The sequence below is a fragment of the Scomber japonicus genome, chromosome 18 (genome assembly GCF_027409825.1).
Source record: "Scomber japonicus isolate fScoJap1 chromosome 18, fScoJap1.pri, whole genome shotgun sequence".
NCBI classification, from domain to species: domain Eukaryota; kingdom Metazoa; phylum Chordata; class Actinopteri; order Scombriformes; family Scombridae; genus Scomber; species Scomber japonicus.
In genome coordinates, this window is record NC_070595.1 from 17918336 (window position 1) to 17944783 (window position 26448).

General features: G+C 39.3%; 1 protein-coding gene across 2 annotated transcripts; it reads right to left on the bottom strand.

The window, feature by feature from the left end:
- Nucleotides 1-7008: 7008 nt before the first annotated feature.
- mpp3a (MAGUK p55 scaffold protein 3a) lies at nt 7009-20639 on the bottom strand. 2 transcript variants are annotated; one of them, XM_053338192.1, is made up of 18 exons: nt 20603-20639; nt 20366-20484; nt 19537-19614; nt 19065-19145; nt 18676-18813; nt 18441-18522; nt 16555-16640; nt 15599-15673; nt 15040-15236; nt 13911-13975; nt 12992-13012; nt 11898-11939; nt 9419-9574; nt 9201-9281; nt 9019-9112; nt 8828-8933; nt 8436-8564; nt 7009-7188 (listed from the first exon to the last, which is right to left on the bottom strand). In XM_053338192.1, the coding sequence occupies exons 1-18, from the start codon at nt 20637-20639 to the stop codon at nt 7009-7011; spliced, it is 1767 nt and encodes a 588-aa protein (XP_053194167.1). The 2 variants fall into 2 exon arrangements, with proteins under 2 accessions (XP_053194167.1, XP_053194166.1); XM_053338191.1 differs by having other exon boundaries at nt 19065-19175; nt 20603-20627.
- Between the last annotated feature and the right edge of the window lie 5809 nt (nt 20640-26448).

Below are 26448 nucleotides of genomic sequence, written 5' to 3' on the forward strand. Positions count from 1 at the left end.
GTCCTTTATGTTGGCCTGGATTAACCAATACATCCACCAGGGGGCAGCACAGAGTCAAACGTTTATGACACCAAAAAACTCAAAAAACAAACATGGCGACTGTGGAGGAGATATTGATAATGTTCCTCTTGCATAAAAGACAAAAACGTTTAAAGTTTCTAACCAACTCGCAAAACCTTTCATCAAAAAGTTCCGCCATTGTTATTTCTTCTTCGTGTCTCACTAGAGCTACGTATCGAGTAGTGACAGCCTCCCCATGGTTTCTGGTGGTACTGATCCGTCCGTATCCGTATCCGTATTTAACGTTGAGCATATGGGCATTTAGCCTGACAGATAGTGTAATAATGGCTAGTTTGGTTAACAGCAAATTGATGAAAGAAAATCTAAAGTAACTAACCACAAAACTGTAGTTAAAACCATAAAATCTGTAATATAAGAATACCTACTTTGTTGCATTGTCATAATGAAACATTAAAGGTAACTCTCCAAACTGTTGGCACAATGTAGTAGTGTGTCCACACATACTTTTGGTAATTTCAATATTCTGTGTACATTTGTTTTGCACAACTTGTCGTTTAATTTGCTGTAACGCTTCAAATTAATTTTTAAAAAACATATTGGTGCTAAACTTTTTTGTCTTATATAATTAAAACATCTGGTAGCAACTTTTTATGGTTTCTCCAGCAGACAGTGAGTCCCTGGACTAGCACGACTCATGCTGCAGCTGACTAATCAACTCATCAGCAACACCTGTCATCACTGGCGGCAGCAAAAAAAGAACAAACACACAGACAAAGGAAGCAGATAGGTAATTGCTTGATTTATGACAAATTATGGCTGTTTACACACACACAACAAACAAATCTCACTGCAGACAGAAAAAAACAACATTAAAGGTAAAAAAAAAAAAAACACTTTCTTTGTACCTTTAGAAAATATCATTCTCAGACAAAACCCTCAAATATTATTATTCTTTGAGATCATAGCAGCATTACAAACTAAAAATGTACAATGCACAGTGGTGGAATATAATGAGGTACATTTACACTAGTACAGCACTTAAATGCAACTTTGAAGTGTTTGTACTTTCGATTCCCACTAGATGTCACTTATTGGACTTCTTACTGCACTACATTTATTATATACACAGCTTTAGTTAGTGGTTGCTTTTCATATTAATATAAAAATGTATAAGAAGGTCATTAAATACAACACAATAGTTGTTCCCAAACTTTCTGGCTAGTTCTAACAAAGAGACATTGCCCCTCTAAACTTCTCATATTTCATTTCAAGAACTGTTCAAAGCACACGGATATTAAACTCTCCCATATCTCACAAAACAGAAGAAGATTAAAGAAATTTGTGCCAGGATTTAGCTTTTCTTCTTTCCTCTAATCATTTCACAACCACTAAAATGTATTTTGTGACCCTTTGGAGGGACCTGAACCCTAATTTGGGATCCACTGGGCTAAATGATCTGACTGTATGTAATTGCTGTGGTTGCAGATATCATTGGACGATTATTTATTATATTTTAATTAAAGTAAATGTAACTAATAATCCTTTTTTTAAAACTTAATTACATTTTTAAATTAAGTACCTTTACTTGTAAGGGGTATTTTTACATTGTGGTATTGGTGCTTTTACTTAAGGATCCAAATGCTTCTTCCTCAGATTATTTATTATAAATCAACTTTCCCTCATTCTCTCTTTTGAAAATGAGAAGAGCTACTTTCATGATTTAGTTAACATTTATTTCTGAATGATTTGCATCTCGACCTCATAATTCAGACAGGAGAATGAGCATGAAGTTCACCCCTTGTTCAATGTTGAAGGTCAGATCATTCCTTTCAGGCAAAAGCCTTCAGATGAGAGCCATTCTTACAGTTCTACTCATGAGCTAAGGCTCTAAACCTGAATTATATACAGCCTAATACAGAAGTGCTGCTCTGCCAAACACCATACTGGCATAATTGACTTCACATTCAATTATAGCTCAACATATCATCAATATTATAGAATGCGTTCAAAGCCTTACCTTTGGATTTTTCCTACTCTTCTACTATCCATACTTCAAAACTCACCTTATCTGTATACCTCATTCACTCTATTGGATATTTATTGACGTCATAAGCCTTCATTTGATTTCGACTCTCTACCCTCAGTTAATCAGGCCAACAATGTAAAAGAAAACTGTTAAAGTCCCATCATGAGCAAACAAAGAGAATCTCAACCAACAAAACTAGAAAATATCATTAAGTTAAATAACACAAGGCTAATAAGAATTCACTGCGTGACTCCACTCTGCTTTTCCAATTTCTTTGTGTTCGTCCTCTCCCATCTTGTTTTGTTTTGTCTCGTCCTTGAGGAAATCTTCAGTCCATTTGAACAAAATATGTGATTTAACTTCATAGATCTTGATGTGCAGTGTGCAAGGATGGCAGGCATTTATTTTTTTGTTTGCTAAGAATATCATAAAACATGAGAATCCTTTTGATCTGACACTCAATAGTCCTGCAGATCTCCAAACTCTTAAACTAACCGAAAGCTTTAAAAGTACCCTTGACATTTAAAAGATAATGAACATTTTAGCTAAGTGGAAGCACTTTAATTTAACTAATGTCCTTACATTTCAAACAGTCAATTACACAAAACTTTAAACAAAATGAGTTATCCAGAGGTATCTGAGGAATTGTTCAACATAATTCGACATTTGCTTTGATTGTGACATTGAGATGAAAAGATAGATACCAGTGTCATCTGTGAGATGGGGATGCTGCTGAAGATGTTATGAAGTTATTTTTCCTTCATTCCTGAGTGTGCAATGGAATATTTTGAGCATAGAAAAAAATTTATACAGATATAATCATACCAAGAATCATTTAATTTGAGGAAACAGCTCTCTTGCTATAACCCACATACTGTACAGTTTTACTCAGCTGTCCTTCTCTGTTCTGTGTGCTTGCACAATGTGTTTTACAGTCATGTGGATATTAATAATCAAATTATTCTTTGTGTAATAAAGACAATGAGCCGCAAGTATAACTCCATGGAGTCAGGACATTTAGCCTTCAGATTAGTTTCTGATTCATAATCAAGCTTGGCAAATCTTTGTAAAGTGCTATTTGGCAATGTGCAAAAGGTTAGCCAGATGTGTTCATGTGCCAGATGGATCCATAATGACACACCAGAGTCAGCATTTGTTAAACTGTTAGCTTGTTAGCGTGGGGACAGAAGACTCAGTACTTGTTAACCTTTGGACACTTTGTTGCTAGCAGGCTTTGGAGCTCCTCACTGCTGCAGTTTGGTTGATATGATTGTTAGACTGCTTTAGTTCCTCTTGACTGAAGATTGTCCAGGTAATTTTTGTTTCATTCAACATACAAACGAGTTGGATATTCCATTATCTACTGTAAAAAAAATAATCCACCTATATACCAACAAGATAAAAAAATGCTTTCACAATTTGTCAGCTTTATGTTACAGCACAATAGTTTGTAAAGATATATGTATGAATTGACACAATACATTTCAAGGTCTGGACTTGTGTATACTAAAACCACTTAACTTACTATTAAATACCAGCATGTTAAGATGTTACAGTAGCATATTAATTCAGATCACAGAGCTGCTTGCCAGACAGCAGTCTTCTTTTACTTTAGTCATGCGAGCACACACATAAGATTATCAATCCTCTCACCTAATTCTTGCAATGAAAGCACATAAAAATAAACCACAACATGTACAATGGAAGTGCAAGAAACTAATAAAGTTAAACAAGCTGTCATCTAAATTTAGATGTAGTGATCACTTATATTCTGCAATGGTGTTTTTTGTTTGTTTTTTAGTGCCAAACCCAGTGCTGAAGCAAAGAAGCAGATCAAATCTTTCCATGGAGATTTAAACTGTTTTGAAAAGTGAACTCAAGGTTTGTGGCAGCTACTTTGATCTTTTTTTACATGCAGTATGCTTTCCTTCAAAACAGACAGGAGGGGAATAGGGAGGTATGTGGCCTTTGTATTAAATGCTGAGCCGTAAATCACAGCATATATTGTGTCCATAATGACTGTTAGTGGATTTGAGTGCAGCCTCAGCACACCTTCACACTAACGTAGTTTTATTTTCTCAACGGTGCAGCTCCACTAATTAGAATGGTTGTTACTCACTTTAATTGGCTCTGCCAGCAGCAGTCTCAGGAGCCGCAGGATGTTCGGAGAGGTAATTGCATATAAGAGAGAGAGGGAAAAAAAGCTGATCATCATCCCTCACAAAACTTGCCAAAAACCTGCACTACACAGGCAGAATAATGGACCTCCTATCTTTTTTCAATTACAGGAACTGAATAGAAATAGTAATGAAGAATAATTGCAAAGTCCAAAACAGTGTTTACAGGAATGTTGAATGTAGATAAAAATACTGAGACTTTTTTTTTTCAAAATTTTGATGTTATACTGTAGAGGTATATTGATATACTAGACAGGTGGAATACGATTGTACATGTGATTTTTGTCATATTTATGTTTTAACTTAGAGGCACAATCGGTGACCTGCAAGTACCTCTTTAAAAATGCAGGATTGGTATCAGCTCTGATTTGTCATTTAATTCATTAAACATCAGCTGACATAATTAGATATTCTTTTTAATGTTGCATAAGTAATACTGTATGCAATAATGTATGCATTTCAATTATCAAGATCACTTGAGAATACACAGAAAGGCTCGTTATTGACCTTTGAAGGTGAACAGTACATTGGTCTTTTTAAACTTTCTTTGTACTCAATGGAACTCTCTCTCTCTCTCTCTCTCTCGCTCTCTGCACACGTGGGAAATCGTGGGTGTTTACCAGTCAGGATGATTAATTTAGATGTACTGCTGACCATCATCATCCTCTTAAATCTCTGGTTCCTTCCATTGCTACAGCTACAGAATGAAACTATTTGAAGTTATGGCGCTCAGGTTCCTCTAAAGTGCATTGAATTTCCTTTCCAGAACTTCGATTTGTATCCAACTAATTCATCACTGTGACAATAATCTCTTCACAGTGCCGTCCACCTGGAAAACAACACTGATAGATGTGCAGTATGCTCTTGTGGACCAAAGCCAAGGACTCCTAGTGGTGTTTTTAATAATACTTAAATGAACTGCAGAGGGCCAACAACAACTTTGAGGTAAACACACACATTTAACATGTTGAGATTGGAGTGTTGACTGCAATCCGCATGGTTTTATATAAAGGAGGTATAAACTTAAAGGCATTTTTAAAATAATTATTCAAATAAAATACCAAAAGTTAGATTCAGCTAGCTTTATTATGGCACTTTTTACATGTCACATTACAAATTGAACATTCTAGGTTTCTTGGTTCATACAGCACATGAAAAGATTGAGAACACTGCATATAAAAAACAACAGAAAAAGGGCAACTGGAAGCTTTGTTTTTCATCACACATCTGCCAGCATAGGAGTGACAGTTAATCCAAATATTTTTAAGCTATGTAAGTCATTGTTGCGCTTTATTCGAAATAGCCCAACCTCTATTACATTATCATTTAATCCGTCAATTCTGTTGTTTTTATTAATCTAGGTCCATAAAATGTCAGAAAATGGTAACAAATGCCAATTACAATTCCTTAAAGCCAGAGGCGATGTCTTAAATTACTTTTTTTCCCCAAACAGTCCAAAACCCTGAGACTTTCAGTTTGCTATCACAAACAAAGAAATGTAATACTAGAGAAACTGGAATTTAGGAATGTTTGGTGTTTTTTGTTTAATGACTTAAATGGTCATCAAAATAGTTTATCAAATACTTTTTTTATATGATCAACTAATCATTCTTGTTCCAATTTTAAATTTGTGGATATTTTGTGTCCCATGCCCACACTGTGTCTCAAGTCTGACAATACAACAATAAAGCAAAACCCTGATTATTAAGGAAACAGACATCATCTCTTCTTCTGCAGTCAAAAATACAGATATGTGCAACGAAACTGTACAAAATCCATTCCTGGAGCGCCGCATGTTTTATCAACACACACCGTGACATCCATCCACGCACACACACCTTGTGGACGGCATTATTTTACACACACAAACAAATGTGGGTTTCCAGGGATCAACAGGTAAACAGGTTGCATTGAAGTGCTACGAGATCTTTCGTTGGCACACAAGGAGTAACATTTACAATATTTACATCTGAGAATAAATAATCAGTTGTCATGCATTTTCTAAAAACAATGTTTTATAGAAAATAAAATTTTCACATTCCAGTTTAATATTTTATTTCTGTCCATGTGTGGAAACTCTATTTATGGTTTAGCAAAAAGAGAAGTTTCAAATGGCATTCACTTAAATCTTAATTACTCTACTTTTGCTGAATGTATGGTTCTTATACTGTCCAGGATGCATGAGGACTAGGAATTTACAGGAAGCATTCAGCGATTGCATTGAATAAAATAAAAATATAGAACTAAAAAACATGCTACTAAAACTACTCCAACAGGAGTCACAATAAAGCTGACTGACAGAGCAATCCTCTGAGTGGGATCCCAAACCTGACACGCTCTAGTGAATGATGCAACTAGAAAGAGTGACAGTGTAAGGAATGAAACACATAAACTACAAACTTTAATCCTTTCCTCACCTTTGAATTCAATAAATAAATAGAAACTAAACCTGAATAATTATAGCATGAGAGTGTAGCAAACATTTGAGTGACATTAAAACTGTGATTTTTGGGCTATTAACTGGTCTCGATCAAACAGAGCTGTCAATCTGCTGTAACACCCCAGACGATGAGGTATTCCTCTGACATCATCCTCTCCCTTTGGTGCCTCAGTTTATGGTTGCTGGACGAGCCCTATGTCAGTCAGGTAGAGGGAGTCCATTAGACACCCTGGCTGGCCAGCAGGCCTTTGGGAGGGGGAGGGAATCAGCTCATCAGGAGAAGCCCAGTGCAGGATTGGGTAGATTGGCTGAGAAGCTCTTCTGGGAGATGAAGGAGGGTATGTTTAGGTCCGCACCCAGCTGAGGGGCACCCAGAAGGACTCTCGCTCCAGCCTTTCCAAAATACCTCTCAGCTCTGCACAGGCACTGGCTGAGTCCTCCTTGATCAGGACCCGGTCCACCAGGTGTCCGTACTGCTGATCAATCTGAATGGCAGACTGACGCATCTCCTGGAGGTCCTCGTCCTGTTAGAGGAAGAAATATAGGTTTAAACTGGCTGTGTCCTAATACAGAGGCTGGTTCTTCTGAGTGTGTCATCCCATAAGATTGGAGTGCAATGGAGGGCTAAAAGCTGGACTGGCTGGTCCTCCATGGCCCACATCCTTTAAAGGAGACATAACATGCTTTGTTGCCTTTCAGTTATGAAGTTCCAAAGCTTGAAGTGAACATATGTAAAAATGCCACCTTCAAGTCAAAAGCCAGCGCTTCACCCTGCTCTGCTTGTAAAGTTACTCTTACTTCCCCATCAAACTGACATGTTGTTCATGCATGCCCACAAATGGTCATCTATTCGGTAGTGCTTGTTGTCAGAATCAGACTTAAACACGTACAGATGTATTTGACAAGTTTAGATTTCAGATAAAGAACAATAAAATGAAGCAAAATTCAAGTATGTTAGCTGGCGGAGGTCTGCAGCAGAGTAGTATTCAGAAACTGGCCAATTAGAATAGAGTGGGCTCTTTGGGAGGGAGGGAAGACAGCTAAAACATAGACAGAGGCTGAAGTTAGAGGCTATATAAAGAGCCAGTATAAGGTAAATACAGAGGTTTTTTAAGTCATGCAAAAATATTCCAGTAGTGCCCCAGATAAAAATATATAGACCTGGAGATGTGCAATCTCTCTTTAAAGGATGCTGCCTCTGAAGAATGTGGATCATCAAGGTGAGTACTGCAAACCAGAATCAATTCAATCCTGTGTGGGTGCACTTTCATAAAAAAGGACCTGCAGGTTTAGCTTTCAGGTGCTCAATCTGACTCACCTTCAAAGGATTTAAAGGCTAAATGTGCTTCTCCTACATAAATGAGACAAAACTACAACTGTGCAGTCAGGTTTATCACAGTCTCTTGGTAAATACATCCCTATAATGTTTAATTATCTGTGATACCTGGAGATGAACCCTTCAGTACTTTAAGTGCTCCCAGTTTATGTATCAATATGTACTCGTGACTCCTAGACATAAATATCAAGTCAATATAAGGAGGTCACATTATATTGTCCAATTTAATAAACAGGCAAGTGTAGCCTTGCTCCATTAAACAACACAGTACAAATAGACAGATGCACAATAATGGCTCCCAAGATGTATGTACTCTTAAATTCAGGCAAAAGAATACCTCCAAGCTGCATTTAAAAAGCCTTGTAAATGGGACTACAGAGGGTCCAACTACTGAACTGAGAGAGCTTTATTGCCAAGAGAAAAGTGAACACCCACCGTAACGCGGCCATGGTCTCCCCCTCCTGGTGAGGTGGCAGCGCTGCGGCGACGTCTACTCTCAGGAACACGGGGTTTGACAAATATCACATAGGGTTTGAACTCTGCTGTCCGCAGCCTCTTCAGGGCCTAGAGTGGTGGAGGATTTGAGTATAATAGAACAAAGAGCAAAAGTAGAGGTCAGAAACTAGATATGATAGGATAAAGTCAACATGATGCATCACTCTCCACACAATGAGCAGATGTGGTAAGACTGTCTGCCTCCATCCACTCAGCAAACTGCCGCTGCCAGCAGGATCTGTAACCCTTGACATGTTATGACAGTGAACTGTGATACTTTTGGATGTGCCTTACACACAAGATGGGTTAACTGGCTGCAACATGACCCCTACCTCAGGCTGCACATCAACTATACACATCTTCTTGGCCTGCACAGAGCGAATAGCCTCTATGCTGGTGCCATACTGGTTCTCCTTGTACTCCCCATGTTCTATGAACCTGAGGAGAAACAACAAAACATTAACTTTAGCAGTAAATAATCACATGTTTACACAAAAGCAACATGGTATCATTAGAAACCTACTTGTTGTTCAAGGCATCTGCATCAAATTGCTGTTTGGTGACAAAGTGGTACTCTACACCCTCCTTCTCATGAGGTTTCTTGGGCCTAGTGGTATCTATGGGAATAGAAAAGAGACATTTAAATGAATGTGACTAAATGGTGTACAATAATGTTGGTCCATTGATATATAATTTGTGACTCACGTGGTACAGCCACTGCATAACGATGTGGGTTTTCAGCAATCACCCTCTGTTTGAGTTCATTGATCCGTGCTCCAAGAGAACCTTTTGAAGACAGTTGTGTGTGTGAAAATAAAGACAGATAATGTCAGTCATCAGTATGTTGCACCACATGATTTGATCCACTAGATGTCACTATCATCACATAAGAGCATTTGTATTATCCAGTGGCTCAGTCTTACCAATCAGAACCACCAGACGGGGCCTCTCATTGGGCCGTTGTTGGTAGCGAGTCACCTCCTCGTAGGTCAAGAAGTCTGGATCTTCGGGATCTGAACCCTCACCCGAAGATCCTTGCCTGTCTTTACGACTCAGCCGGAAACTCCTCCGCAGACCAGCTACAGCGAGGCCATACAGAAGGGAAAAAAGTGTAAAAAAAATATATAAAAGATTTCGGGTTAGATGTCATGAGCTGTAAAACATGCTTTCACAAAATTACATAACACTTCATAAGTACACTACTTTCACGATGCAAACATAATCTCTTAATATAGTTATTTGATTAAGTGCAGTCAACAAACATGTTTTTATTAAATCCAAGAGCAACCAACTGAAAATCATGCATTAAAACATTTTGTTAATAATGTACATGGATGAAAATAGCTCACTCTTATCTTTAGTATAAACAGACTACTTGATAGTGTGAGATATTAGCAGGACCTAGAGCCAATTAGACATCAAAACGTGGATCACATGCAGCTGTAAACATATCAGGTGAAATTATTAAAGCCTGAGAAAGAAGCAGACTGCTTTCTTTTAAGCAAAAACATTGTTAGAATTATACATTTTTTAAGTGACGACGAGTTTTTCAGCAGTTCAAAACAAATTCCTTTGACCCAAGATAGATATAATTTTCTATCATTATGGTCCAAACAAGGCATGCTGCTTTGAACAAGGCTACAGTGCTGAGGCAGGACAGACAGGACAGCCTGGCCCTGGGAAACACCACGTCAGTGGCAAATAATGGTCTCCCATTGTCAGGACTGTCTGCATCCCCCTATCAGTGGTATGTACCTGAGGGAATAAGCCGGGCACTGTACCTGAATAAAATTCCCAGGAAAACACCTGGCCACAGGAGGGCGCCACTGCTTTACACTTAGGAGAGACTATAACTGGCGTTAGAGCATCACACAACCCAGCCTCACACCTCCACACAGGGTGAACAAGCAGCAAACGTGCCTGGTTGAGTGTGCAATGCGTCCAACGCAGCAGGGCCCTTGTGGAGGGGGGATAAGAAAAGGGTGCTTTGGGGAAAGGGGAAGCAGTGCACTGGCCACAGCAGCGAGGACAGTTAGATGCAGGGCAGGAGGGCGGGAGGTTAGGAGGATCCAAACACTGCTAGGTAGCGGGGGTCGAGCAGATGGAGTGAAGGGGCAGGTTTTACGGCTCCAAGCAGACTGCTGAATGTACAGGTTCATAGGAAGCACAAATATGTTTTTAAAAGTGTCTTGTGTTACAGTGAGAAGGTGCTGTTAAGCTGTCAGCTGTGTTTAGATCGCTCCTTGTGTGCACATCATCATTCCAGCAGCTTGTAGGATGTGAGGGAGCAAACAGGGGTCATGTTGGGCTGTAGAAGGGTGAGGGAGGGGAGGTCAGTGGAAGGCTAGGACAGGGTTGAGGGTAAAGGGGGGACTAATGCATTTCCTCCATCCCAATTTGAAATCAGTAAAGCCTGGCTACCTACTTTAATGCAGTTTCTTCATTAATATTTCCCTTTTTTTCTCTTCAGGTCCATCATGTCCACTACACTAATATATTCCTAGGTTTCCTGTAAAGAGCTATGTAAGTTAATACTACTTATAGGGAGCATTTTTGTGATTTTCTGTAAAAATAAATAAAAAATACCTTCCACATCAATCCACATAAATATTCATTCATCATTAATTTATTATATTATTATACATTTTTAATCTGCTTGTAGTAAACACATTTCACATTGTTGCATGTCCAGCTGACCTGCTGTGCTCTAAATAAAAAAATATATGCCAACAATTGAATGAATTGTAACAGGTGAAATAATTAAGTGAACACTGTCTCTATTTTCCCTTATAGCAAATTACAGAGTTGTTTCCAGGAAACTTTCAAAGAAACAATGAGGAAATTAGAGACTCGGAAAAAGTGTTACGTACTCTTCTCCTATAATGATATGGTTAGAGCTACTAATTTGTGCTGGTGTTTTACAGTCTATGTACTGTGATATCCAACACTTTGACGCATCACTGAACTACCTGTTACCTCTAATTATACAGTGGAGTCTCTAAAGAGGCAGATCTGTTATTGGCACCTGCAGACGTGTGAGGCAGTACTTCCTACACATTTTCCTGCATTACTCTCCATTCATGTTTTGGACAAACACTGTGGTAATTAAATGGGGTTTTTTTACATCTGCACATTTACTCTCGTCAAGCAGGTTTAAAAAAAAAATCATCCTCATTCATCCTTTTCAAATCCCCAGCCCCTGGCATTGACCCCATCTCTTGACCCTTCGAAACCTTCACCCCTCCTCTTACCCATCAACCCTGGGCCCAGACAGGTCAACCCTGCAAGCAATCATTTTGATCCCCAGCCCAAAGCAACCAGGGAACCAGCGCACAGCCAGACTGCAACAGGCAAAGAGCAGGAAAGGGAGAAGGAGGTGGAGAAAGATGTGCACGGTCTCACCTATGTACTGTCCATTGAAATAGCCCTCACAGTCACAGTCCTCTGTAGGGAGGCAAGCAGGGAAAAGAGGGGTAAGCACAGGGTAAGAGACCTGGAAGAGGAATCAATTAAGGAATTGTAGGGGGTGGAAGAGTTAAAGAGAGGGGCGGGCCGTGGGCGCTGGAGAGGGCAGGCGGGGCCGACAGGCAGCAGGCAGGCAGGCAGACAGCAGGAGGCGAGAGTGGAGGGGCAGCCAAGAGATAATGATGGAACGCTGTTGGAGGCAACAGCCACTAACGAAGCCTTGATGAGAGAGGAGAGGAGAAGAGAGAACAGGAGAGAGCAGGAGAGCAGAGGAGGCTCCTTTTCATCTGGAGGGGAGCCAGCTGTGCGCGAAGACTCTGTGACCCACACACATGTAAACAAGTCTGGCCTCCCCGACGATGCACAGCTGAGGTACAATGTGCTCACATACAGAAACCTACAAATCCACAATTCCCAACAAATATGTATTCTTCCTCATCTGTATCTATATTCTGTCCTGTCATCAAATATAATGAGCATATAATCTGCACTGATTTTAGAAAATAGACAAAGGGATGGGTGGAAAACATTCTTTTACAGCAAAGAAACAAAGACAGCAGCTGAAACTGCAGCGGAGTGGAAGATGAAGAGAGAAAGTCAGAACAACACATAATAGGGGACCGAAGATGACGCAGAAGAAAAGAGGAGCTATTGTTATCTTTAACAACCTCTGCTCGGTTGGACTCAAGTCTCCAGGGATGCTGCTCTGCCTGCACATTACCTGGTACAACACACACACACACACACACACACACACACACACACACACACACACACACACACACTCACACACACAAGCCGGGCAAAGAATTTCTATTCTGGTCTGGTACGCTAACAGCAGGAGAGAAGGAATTAAGCTAGAAGCAGTAGAAATCCCAAATGCACACCCCAGTGGCACACATGCAAGCTCTAGACAAGCACACACACAGGAGCCTTGAGTCCTCTATGAACATTTTCTTTTTGTGTATTTTGTGTGTGGCTATGTCTGTATATACTGGATGGATCATGTTTGTGGCCGCACATGTACCCACCTTTATCACATCCTTGGTCATCTGATATAGTTTGCAGCAAGGAAAAGGACAGCATAAAACATTATTAGTGTGGGTGACAGACAGGTTATTTTTGAGTAGATGGCAGATAAGAGAGTGAGATTTGTCTATTTATGAAAGCAACGCATTCTAAATATAAGGACTTTCGTCAAAATGACATCACTGACAGGACACGGGGGGCATTTAAAGGGCCCCAGCTGGGATTTAGGGGAATTAATCAGAGAGCTGGAGGAGTGTGGAGGGAGGCTGAGACAGAAGAGTCCCCACAGGCTTGCTGCTGTGTGGCATAGCGGGGCTAGCTGCCATATTGCTAAGCCCTTGTTGTCTCCCCGTGGCTCAGGCCTAATCGGATCGCCTACAGCTTATGCGCCACGAAGAGCCACTATGCATATTACCCTCTCACCTGGCAGTTTACATGCCACCTTTATAATATCAAGTGAGAAAGTGAGAAGTGTAATGTATTGTTTATGCTTTGTATCTCAGCGGGTGCCTGTTGTAACACAGTCTGGATCTACTTAAGCTGAACTTGCAGCCTGCTTGCTGGCCAGATGGACCAAACATGAAAGAGATTAATTCATATCTGTGATCCCTCCCTCCGTCTCTGTGCTCCTCCATCTCTCTCTCATCCCTTTTAAAAACATGTCTACATAGCTGCACGAAGAGGACAGACAATGATTACTAATGCCTCTGAGAATGCCAATTACCAGCAAAAAAGGTCAATAAATGTCAATGAAAACATTGCCGCATTTATCCAGCAGAGAAATTATTGTGCTCGAATGACAGTGACTGAACACATTAGTAGAAAAAAGGACAGTTGGTAGAGAAAGATGCTGCAGTTTGTAAACTGTAATTGTGAAATAATGCTGAAAATGAAGTGGTATCCTCGGAAGCAGAAACTTACAGACAGGCTTTTTAGGGGATTTTGGATTCGGGAGCGTGCCCATTTTGATCCTGTAGGCCAGTCGCCTGGAGGAATGCACAGCGGAACAAAAACAGCCATAGAGGATGAAGGCAGGAAAAGAATTATCAGGTCAGAAATACACAATGAGCCAAAGGTGAGGAGGGAATGACAGAGCAACAGAGTAAAAGATTTAAACATGACAGAAAGGGGGATTGTGCAACATCATGTGATGCCTGTCATGCATCACTAAGCTTATGCTTTTTTTATTTTATTGTACTGGTGCATTAAAAAACATTCACAAGTGATAATATCTAAATACAGTACTGTGCAAAAGTCTTATGCCACCATTAGATTTGTTGTTTTAGTAATGCTATAATGACTATATAATTATAATTATTTCTCAGTCTCTTTATTAGAATACAACCAGAAAATGTGTATGCATTATTAAAAAACAGGAGAAATCCTAAAGTGGAAAATCTTTAGTGTGACCTCCACTTACACTTGAGCAATAGAAGGAGCCTGGCTCTCTTAATAGATAGATAGATAGATAGATAGATAGACTTTTATTGATCCCAAGCTGGGAAATTACAGTACCTAAATGGAATGTAACCCTAACTAATCATAATAATAATTATTATTATCATTATAGCATTGCTAAAACAAGAAATTCAGTTCAGAAACAACAGGAATGCACAGTAACATGACATTCATTTAACCTACAAAAGACTCCATTTAGGTTTTTTCAGTGTGACCCGTATTTCCCTGTTTGAACTGTGGTTATTATAATCCAACAGATGCTGCACCGTTTGGCATGAATCTTGCAACCTGCTGAGATCATCTTACTGATGGATTATGACACTTACAGTATCAGCATGCATGCGCCTGTTCAAGGCTGTGTTTCAATTTATGTTTTCCGCAATGCTCTGATGCTTCATCTAATCATAGTTGACCCTTCAAAATGGAACACATGAATGTGGATTTAATAGATTACAAATAGCTGGATAACATAAATATCCACACTGTGTGGGTGAATCGTTCAGTCCTGGCGCTGATTAGTTTACACCACAGGTTTATTTTTATTCTTTTCCTCTAATTGAAGTCTATCTTCTTTTTTACACAGTGCTCTCACCTCTCCTGGAACTGTTTGGATGGGACGAGCCCGGCCCGCAGGTTGCTGTCCCCCACACGCTTTGCCTGCCACCACGTATGGTCGTCCTGGGTCACCACCTGCAAGATGTCTCCCCGCTTGAACGGAAGTCCTGCTTCTTGGCAGGGTGTGGCCTTGTCTTCCAAGGGGGTGTAGTCGAACAAGGCTCTCACGTACACCTGCAATAAAACATACAGGCAGTGAGGTACTGAATATCTCATGATAAGAAACTCTTTGTGAAAATTACGGAGAGTAAAAAGCCCCATATTTTGATATTTATCATCATAAATGACCATAGAGAAAGTTGTCTCTGACTAGTTTGTCTCAGGATAAAATTAACCCTCTGGAAACTGATTAGATTTTTATTCTGTGTCTTACATCTTTAAGGAAACCATTTTCTGAGATGAAATAGCAGTATGCACAAAAAGACTAGCCCTTTACTTTAATTCTCACAGTACATGAAAGCAATGTTTTGCATATTTTGTGCTTCCTCTGCAGTTTCACTGAGCATGCTCACTCACTCTCGCTTCTCGCTTCTCACCTTGCTCTCCTTAAGCCGGTCCTCTTCTTTAATGGCAGGGATTATCTTCAGAGTGATGGAGCCCTGGGACTGGGACTAGATCACAAATAGACAGAGGGAGTAGGGAAGGGGGGGCAGAAACCAAAAAGTGGATTTTGGGCATATTTTACCATATCGTTCTCTAGTGCCATCTACTCCTAGAAAAAGTATATTTTCTGAGTGTATTTTCAGTGTAGTTCTAGCCCATGCAATTGAATGCAGAGATGCAATGAATTATAAATGCACATGAGTTTACTGCACCTGTCTTTACTACTGATATATATTTAGAAGATATATTTATAAGTGTGTGGAACTGATGCAATATAAAAAATGTAGTTGGTTGCCTCGCTAATTATTCACATCACTGCTTTTTTTTGTGGGTCATTGGGTTTAGACTTTAAAAGGTATCAACAGTGACAGCAAAAAAAAAAAAACAGGCATGGACTTTGGCACCCCTGATTCAATTACATTTGACAAAGTCCAGATTCTATATAATTAGATTTCATGTCATTTCATTCAGTTCTTGAAGATTCAATTACATCAGATAAATACCAATTCTGCATAAATATGAAATTGCTTATCTGAATTTATTCTGGGAAATTACTTTTTTTTCACATCTAAGCACTTGTCGGATAAACTGTAAATTTGCAACAGGGAAAAATAAAACTTTATCATAATATATAACAAGTAACAACTAATAACTTATACAATCTAGCACAGATATGCACTGAAGCAAAGATCTGTGTTAGAATTTAAATACTCATTATTGGATCATTCAACTGTAAATCACAGTTAATTGGAAAATAGGACGTCTTCTCCAGTCCAGAAACTATTACTACAGATGAAATGATTTGTAATGCAGTACATCTGTACTGTTGTGTCAACATGGCTTTAAATCTACACACTGAATCTACAGCAGTAGCTTCTGTCTGTCTTACCAGCAGCTGACTGATCTCATCAGGCCTCTTGTGGATCACAGAGACGCCGTTGACTTCCCTGAGTTCATCTCCTACATGTACCAAACCTATAAAAGGAGGAGAGAGATACTATTAAGGCACAGATAGGCTGGACAGAAACATCGATGACAATCAAAGAGGCTTCACAGAGCTTTCCGGGTGCTTGGGGTTTATCAGTTGTATCTTAACATCAGTATTGTTGTCAGATACACAGATATGGGCAGCTCCTATCCTCAGCTGTGATCTATTCAGCCGCAGCCACAACAATGAAACCAAAGACTGTGAGAGGTGAGATCAATAAGCTTTTCCCCTCAGGACAGAGAAGCACACAGCAGACCTACTACTGTGCTATCCCACTCATATGATGAACATGCAAGCATTTACATAGACATAGACAGAGACCTGAGGCTACATCTGAAATCTCTCTATAGCCTCCGTCTTCGCATTGATGAGAGCTTTTCCCATCACTTGACACAGCAAGAAAGGAGGAAGACATTAATGATTAATGGCTGTGGACCCTGATTGATTTAAATTCACAGCATGCATTTTTCTAATGCTAGATAGCACATTCACCTACGTGTGGTTGATATTTCCATGGTAACAACCATGAAATGATCTTTATTGAGTCTATATCATGTGTGATTTATTCTCTGCGGACTTGTGGGGAGCTCTGGATTTCAAACAGTAACCACCACACTACCCCTCTCATTTTTCTCTTCCTGCTCCCGCTGCTGAGATTCATCTCTCTCTCCCTCTCTCACTCCCTGTGGCTTTGATCTCGCTTTCATTACAGTATCAGCTTCTGATTTGTCATCCAATCCATACAATATATGCCCATTTTTGTGAAACTGTTTCCCTCACTTTCACTGGTTGCCAAAAACACAAATGCTATCACACTTCTATGAAAACCAAGAGCCTCTCGGGACATCCTAGCGGCTCAGCCTGCCTCAGGGCTGTGCTACTTTACTGCAACATCCTGACTCACATCTATGCTGAGAACTTTTTTGCATGTCATCCTTGACTTCTTTCTATTTCTTGAACTATATAATAACAGCAAATGTCTCCAAAAAACTATCCTTAATATTAGAAAATCACTTTAAGTTCTTCATGAGTTGAACATGTGGAAGGGTCTTAAACATCAGAAGGGAAAAATCGATCAACTCTGTTACAGTATATAGGTCAGTGTAGCCCAACCTTTTCAGCTTGTGTCACTTTATAAAGCAATATTTACTTGCAGCCCTTCATCCTAGAAAGCATGTCTTCATGTTGTGTGAAGATTGTTGACACCTCTGTTAATGTTTTCAGGTGAGGTATATTGTTTCTAGGATTATGGGGTTTTATGTTCCACAATTTGCACAGTTCACACACAAATTACACATTGTTTGCCTTTGTTTTTGGGGGGATGGGGTTTTGTGGCAGATTATATCACACTCACTGTCTTTAATTGAGGAGGAAAATTATGAGATTTAGATGTATATATAATAACATTTCTAGCAGTGTAGACAGAGATTTGAAACAGCTTTTAGACCATTATGTAGATGGATAAAATTTACAGACAATATAATTATGACAGCTAATATACATGTGTATGTACATAATCAGAAAATTGTATAAATGTTTGTGTGGCAAGTGAAAAGGAGGGATTGGACTCATGTCTCAAATCTAAATCAATGAATGGGGGTCTAAAGATGGAAAACTATTCAACAATAGGGAAAGAAAAAGTCTGAAAAAAATGTATTTCATACCTAGATGTGATCCTTTAAATTCATCTCATGACCCCTTTTCATCTCACACCAATTAGTGTGACGAGACGACATGAGGGCTTGTAGAAATCCCAGAATAACAAAGAGAAAAGAAGCTAAATTTACCACTTCGGTCAGCTGCGCCTCCCCTCATGATTCGAGCCACGATCACTGACCCAGTAGCCTCATCACGCCTGATGGTGGCTCCCTGGAGGGCATGTACAGACAAGGAACAGGATCATTAACAGAAAAGAGTAAAGGTCTCAACTCTGTTTCAACACACATCGCTTCTTTTTCCATCCAGTGTTCCTGCTGGATCTTATGTTTTAATTTCCACTCCCATATTTCTGTCTCAACCCACCAGAGGCTCCTTGTTCTTCACCAGCCTGACAATCTTGACCGATTCTTCCTCCAGTTCGTCCTCAAAGTCATCTGGCAGCGGCGGGAGCACGGGGTCAAAGTTCTTCTGAGCCACGGTGTCGTGCACAGAGAGAACGGCCTGATGGGACAGAAAACAGACATGCTGAGATTACAATGCTGACAGAGCAGTCTGATGTCAGCCAGAATCTGTAAACAAACTTCAGAGATGAATTTGTGAACGTCTGGTGTCAGAGAAAATGAAATCTCTGTCAAAACAAGTGGTTACATGGATGTACAACACTGTGACTTAACAAAAGCTCTTCATGTTAATATCTGTGAAACATTCTTTGGATTTATGCTAACTTATTTTTTTAATATTTGTCTGTTTACCTTTAGATGTGGTGAGGTAAGCAGTTGCAGCAGCTCCTTCTCCTCAGTGCTCATAGGTCCACTCTGCAGCTCCTCTGCTACCTGCAAATCACACGTAGCTACCATGAGCAGCTTGCATGAACCTGTGCAAGTGTATACCGTTAATGCACACTGCAGTTTACTGTAGAAGAAATGCAGACCGATACACAGACATGCACATATAGGAAGATAAGTAACAGGCAGCTAAGGTCAGCAGTTTTCTCCTCCGATAACTGGTGAGAGCCAAAGAGCAGCAGGATATGGAGTTTCATTAGATGAGTGTCGGGATGATTCAGCACTTTGTGAACATTAAAATTCACTTTTTGATACCGGCGTTGCTTCTCCGTGGGAGCTAACTCATTGTGACTGACTGCTGTGCTCAATTGGAAAAATAGGGTGTGTGTGTGTGTGTGTGGGAGGATTGTGTGTGTCTGTGCATGTGTGGCGTACTTACATCCTCTGCCAGAGTAGAGGCACTGTGGAGGACAGGTGTTGGACTCTGTCTCTCATACTGTCTCAGCTTCTCGTGAATCTATAACACAAAAAGACAAATACAATACTGCACATGTGCATCCAAATCGTCTTTTTGCACCAGGCTGTATAATCCTTGAAATACTTTGTGACATTTTTTATATGTGTCTGGATCCTGATCACATTGAGACATGTGACACAGATGCGGCTCAGGTGCCATATTTGTTTTCATTCAAATATTTTTGCATTACCCCAGGGCTAACTACACCAAGTTTGCCAACATCTGAGATATCACGCCATTGTAATACAGAAAAATCAAACAAACAATTACCAAAGATATTACCTCCTTGTCATTTAACATCTAGCTTTCCATATGAGTCAATAAAACACATTTATAATGAATTTGCTTTATTGTATTGGCTATTTTTAAATGTGTAAACCTCATGTTTCTACAAGCCATACTAAATATTTCAATTACTACAAAGTTTCCCAGATTCTTCATCCATGTTACTAATCTATCTATAGTTTTGTCATCCTGTTTGTCCATGCTGAAATATGTGGTTTGTGATATTGAGCTATTCAAATAAAAAACTGACTTGGATTGACTTGCTACAGTATTCTTACAGTAGCATTAGAAGTAGCATGACTCTGGTGGAGGCTTTAACACAGGAGACCACTGTTTGAATCCCATTTCACTGTTCCTGTTTCAATTTGTTTGGTCTATAAAAATCACATACATAAAATTGACAAAACATACATATTACACCTACATGTAAATATTATGTTTACTCGTGGAATCAAGAAATCCTCACCTTCATGAGGTATCCCAAGCTTCTCTCGCTGAAGACATCTTTGAGGAACACCATGTCCTCTTTGTGATTGGCATCAGGACGCAGCTGAGAGGTCAGCAGGGCCAACGTTTCATGTAGCCCTATAGAGGAGAAAAAGAATCAAAGCATGTACAGTATATTAACATAAACAGATGGAGCACAGTTTGCTTTGAGCAGTATGGACAGTATGTGTTTTGCATCTGTGCCAACTCATCTCACCCGCTCCTGCCGTGAGGACCGGCATGGCTTCTTTCATGGGTCAGTGAGGTGAGGAGGGGAAACCTGGAAGGTGGAGAAAGAGAGAAATGATAATGACCACACTCAGATGGATGCTGTCTGTTGCTTTCACTGTGTAGAAGGGGGAAAATGGTTTCTACTTCTCACAGAGAGAATAATAGAAGAGTGTTTGTGTTTGCGTGTATGTGGGCATGTAAAGGCATCTATGGACCCATGTGCAGTAATCCTGCAACCCATGTGCAATAAGACCATTTCCTTGTCAGCTCCCTGCTATAAATCCAGACTGCATTTTACATTTAACAGTGCAGTTACCTCATGTGAGAATGTATAGGTGTGTATGCGCTAAGTCTGCTTGCATTATTGAGCCATACTAGTAAGATAAACAGTCACTGCTGACACTATTAATCACGCTGGCTTTCACCAGACCCACTGAGCTTTGTGTTTGTGTGTGAGAGAGCAGGAGAGTGGGCTGCTCTGGCACAAACCTGCATGAAATAATTGAAGCACTGTGTCATACCACTCTGAGTAATGGAAAAGCTGAGGAAACACTGATAGGACAGAAAGGAGGCCTTACATTTAAAAGACTGCTCATTAATCTGTAGGATGTATGAGTAGCATACAGTGTGTAATGTAATAAATCTGTCCTCTCAGCCCTATCCAATGAAGCTACTTGTGAAACATTAACTTCCTCTTTCTGTTGTGTGTGTGTGTGTGTGTGGCGCAAGGGGATAATAACTCTATAGATAGAAGATATTTGTGCAATTACTTCATACAAGAATTTAATCCATCTTAATAAGTGTTTTAGTCTCATTTTGCAATTTCAGTGGCTTTTTTTTTTAAAGAAGAGAAAATCAGCTGTACGTGTCCACAGACCAAGGCAGATTATTGTTGTAAATTATTTCAATTAATTTGGTAAAAATTGACAAAAGAATCATTTTAAGAAAATCAGATTTCAGGCCTAAATGACATATTTTTTCTGTGCAACAACACATTCAACTAAATAACACAGAGACAACATTGTACAAAATCCATACAGTATGCGTACAGAATAAACTGACAGATCTGTGAGTGACTCAAAGCTGCAGTCGGCAGCAGGAGTACCAGACAGGCTGCTGGAGCTTTTACAGATCAATAATCCTGCCACTCCACTCAATATTCTGCATACTTCCACCCGCTGGAAGCACAAGTCAATAAACCAGAGACAATCATGTCCCACTATGATCCGATGACAAAACAGCAGGGAAAAAAATGTCACAACCAAATCTATTAAGAAGCTGTGACAGAGAGTATGACTATTTCACACAAATTATATTGAGCATTATCAGTTGACCTTTGTCAGAATAGTAATTATTTGCAATTGTGTTATATAATAATGGGCATCATAGGGCAGGGTGTCAGACTTTATGACTTTAGGTAAATATGGGCTTGTTTAGGACTTGTAATTGTATTCAGATTGTTTGGAAAAGGTGGAGATGCCATAACATCTGCTTTGTACTGTACCATATGTTTCAACACAAGCTTTACATAGCATTTTTATTACAGGGCTGTTAATGTTGATGCCATGATGATGCATCTTTATGGTAAATGGTAAATGGACTGTACTTATATAGCGCCTTTCTAGTCTGTGCGACCACTCAAAGCGCTTTACATGACAAGTCATTCACCCTTTCACACACATTCATACACTGATGGCAGGGGCTACCACGCAGGGTGCCAACCTGCTCATCAGAGGGAATCTAACCATTCATACACATTCATACACCGTTGGCACAGCAACGGGAGCAATTAGGGGTTAAGTGTCTTGCCCAAGGACACATCGACATGTGGACTGGAGGAGCCGGGAATCGAACCACCAATCTTCCAATTGAAGGACGACCGCTCTACCTCCTGAGCCACAGCCGCCCCCTTTATGTGAGATACTGATCTATCAATTCATGTTAAGTGCTTAAATCTGTAGATTGGCTTGTTTTTTCTTCATTCTTCATATTATTTAAGCAATTACAAGCAGATATTGTGCAAGAACATGTCAAAACATCAGGAGACACTGTCTCACAGATACAAAAAGAAATAGAGAAACTAACCCTGCAACAAACAAGCAAACACATACTCTAACAGCCTGTGAACTATTAGCATAGCAAGTTATCCAGTCTCTAATAATACCTACAGCTGACCCAGGTGCATAGAAACAAGTACAGACCAGAGAAACAGGTGTACACCAGTGTGATAAAAGCAGGTTTTACTCAGTCAAAGGCGTACAGTCAACAATATGAAGGTGGTGAATGCAGGCAGCAGGTTATTCAAAACAGAAACAAGGCTACTAAGTTAAGACAACATAAACTGAGAACGTCCGGTCAGCTTTATATACTGGGACTAATGACTAATGTTAAGCAGCTGGGCAGGAAGGTGATTGGGTCAAGTGGCAGCTGGAGGACAGGTGAGGAATGACCAGACACATTAAACAAGAGGAGAGGAGCCAGTATAGGAAAATAGAGTAAATGAACAAAGTAGTGGATTACCCCACACAGTCTATTAAGATAAGTGAAAGTAAGTGGGGTTGGAGCCTTATCTAATAAAGACATGAGACAATTTTAAGAACCAAGAAATTATCTAAAAGATCGTGTTACCAGTATTAGCATTAATCTATTCAATTTTTAAGCCACCCAGATGTTAGAACCCCTGACTTGTCCTCTAGTACCACCATGAACCTTGCATTTTTGTTTGGTTTAAATTGAAATGTCTCTTTATTCACACACCATTTGGAGGGTATTTCTTGTCACCTTGGTCATAAATCTGAAAAACTGATTATTCAATTAGTTGTACAACCATCTGGGACCAGCTGTAAGTAGCACTGGCTGTAAGTAGCACTGGCTGTATTTGGTGCTTTTTAGAAAATTGTCATTGTAAACATGTTAGCAAACTGATGATAGCATGTGGCTTAAAGCACTGCATTGCAGCCTCAGAGCAGGTTGTGTGGCAGACTAGTCTCTAGCCTATATATACACATTATTATCATGATCATATATATTATTATCCATCCATTTTATTATATTGTCCCTATTTAATATACACTCAGCACTGAATCATAGCGCATTTTTTCCTTCATGACATGAGCTTCTTCTTCTTAAATGTTTACCAGTGCAGAGATGTATTCTTAGGGTCTCTAACCCAAAAACATCAACATCAATATGTGGTGCAGCAAGTGAAGAGTCTCTGAATAAGGACAGAGGGGTAGAAACGTAGACAAACTGCAGCTGTCTGAATCCTCAATTTGATATATTTTTGTTACGACGACAAAAAAACCTCACGTCAGTTCTCATTGATCATCTGTCTGCCTTGGGTAATCCTTTGATGTAAGACGGTTGTCTCTCTTTCACTGCATGTCTCTGAGAGCTGATTTTGTTATCACTTCAAATGGAGCTTTAATAGTTTACTTATTGCATTTGGTATGTGACTTAACAGATCCAAAATATGAACAGCTATTTCATATTTATGTGAGCTTTATCAAAAGAAAACCTTCAGTCATTCTGCATTTCCCTATTGCTACTGTATATTGCAAAAAATGCAATTCTCCTATTGCTGCTACAGCATTTTTTTTAAAGGATCTGTGTGCTTTGATGGTACTTCATCAGAATATGATTAACCTCAACAGGGGAAAAGACATAGACAGTGATGAGATAATGAATAATGAACAAAGAGGATATTACGGATTGAGAAAGAGAAATGAGGAAAAGATGAATAAGTTGAGCAGGAGGAGGGTTACAGTGCTTTTTTGTAGTGTCAGGAGAATCAGTGGATCGACACACGAGTGACAGTCTCTTTATTCTCAAGTGTGTCAGCTGGGATTTCCTCCCTATAACCCCCCGCTATATTTAACTCAGAGGGGTAAAAACATCATTAGCAATAATGCGTCTCTTGGAATGGTAAAGTCTGTGCCTCACTCTGTACTCCATATCAATGTTCTCACCCTAAAAAACCTTTAAAAATTTCTTCTCAACTCCTCCCATCCATATTGTCACTGGTAGAACTTGTAGACAGGGAGCATTAATGAGCAAATGAAAAGTGAATGCCTCCCTCAAAGAGTTGATTTATATTAAAGGCATTATGTGAATGGATGGGGCTTCATGTAGAGGCAGTGCAGGGACACAAGGCACACATTTGTACAAGTTTGGACTAATTTCTCCAGTTTAGATTTCAATTTTCATTTCAGCTTTGCTTTATAGAGTTAAGTTTGTTTTTAGGAACTTAGGACTTATATACTAATGACAAAATACATTGTTGGTCCATGCACTCCAGAGCGACACATCCAAGTGTTTTCTTCTTCCAAAATCTTCACATTTCAGTGTTGGAAAAATATGATGTGGGAAGAGCAAGGTTTTGTTAGGTTTAGGATAAAAATGTACTTATGATGGTTGCTTCCTTAATATTATCTGACCTTCGCTTCATGGCTGCATGAAGACGTTAAGGTTAGAGGATAATCACGAGCTTAGTTTCTTTTAAGAGACAACATTGACATGTGGATTGAAACAGGAAACAAACAGCAGTGTCTTGTGTTAAAGGTCTGATGTTTTATTGACCCATCAATTCACCTACGTATACACAATATAATAACATCAATTTAGAGTATTTCCTCAGTATTGGCTCTACTCATTATTTCTTCAGCTGCTAGAGGACATCTGTTACTTGAGTGTATGTTGTTTTGGGGAACAGAATTACACTGTAACTATACTGATTTAGGATTGTGAGGACTGAAATGTAGTAGATTTTTAGTAGATCTAACCTATTGGGGACTTATGACTATACATTTTGTTATTTAAATCTGAATTTGACTTCCAACAAATATTCACAAAATGTGCAATTTGTGTCTATTGATAATTTATGTGTCTGTTTCATATTGTCACATGTAACATAATGAGTCTCCCTTTAATAGAGGATTAGAAGCAGCATCTTTATTTCTTAATCATCATCTTCATTTTTTTTAACATCATGAGTCCCTTTGTTATTTCTGCCACCAATGCTGTCAAAATCAGTTTGAAGAAAACAAAATACAATTATGTAAGATTAATTAGCTGAAAACTGAGGCCAAATTATATTTTTCTAAATAATTAAACTAAATGGATTTGTTTAGAAATTGGAGCTTTTAAACAATCACAAGAGTGTGTTTCATTACATCTCCCTCTGCAGTAGTTCAGTGACAATCATGAGAGGTTGACATCATCTGTTGAACCACTCACATCAACACAGTGAGGTCATCACCGAGAGACATTATTGGAGCAGCCCCATGGGGGGCTTTAAGATTTTAATAATTGATATATTTAATAATTTGATATATAATTTTTTTTGTAAAATAGGCTAACCGGCACAGTAGTACACTAACATTAATACATATACATTATAGTAGTGCTATATATAATCTAATTGAGGCACATGGCTTGTTTTTGCTATTAGCTCTATTGCTCCTTGTCCTAAAAATGTAGCTTTGTACTGTAAGAATTAGCGTTGATTGCGCTCTAATATAAAAATGATGCTGATTAATCTCTCATACGGTGGTCTTTGCTGCATTGTAGAAATAACCAATATTCTTGTCATTGGTTTCCTTTGGGTATATAGTTAATTGAATGGTAAGGGTATTCAAATTAAAAAGGGATTATGTGCTATTATGGGTTAGGGTTAATGCTGACTGCAAACAATGCTGCATCTCTTTTGTAGTTTATACCCAGACAGAGCAGGGTTATTGAAAATGTTATGGTGCGATACCACCGATATGATTACCTTCCTCCATTTTTGCACTCTGTTATTCCTTTTCCTTAAAGGTCAGCAATGTAATGATG

Bases quoted from the DNA above. Each gene is read 5' to 3' on its own strand.
- mpp3a (XM_053338191.1), bottom strand. From the start codon at position 20,627: ATGCCGGTCCTCACGGCAGGAGCGG. The intron at 19,176-19,536 runs GTAAGTACGCCA...GGTTCATGCAAG, and splicing joins CCTCTACTCTGGCAGAGGAT to CTGCTCATGGTAGCTACGTG. The intron at 11,940-12,991 runs GTGGGTACATGT...GCCTCCCTACAG, and splicing joins TGACCAAGGATGTGATAAAG to AGGACTGTGACTGTGAGGGC.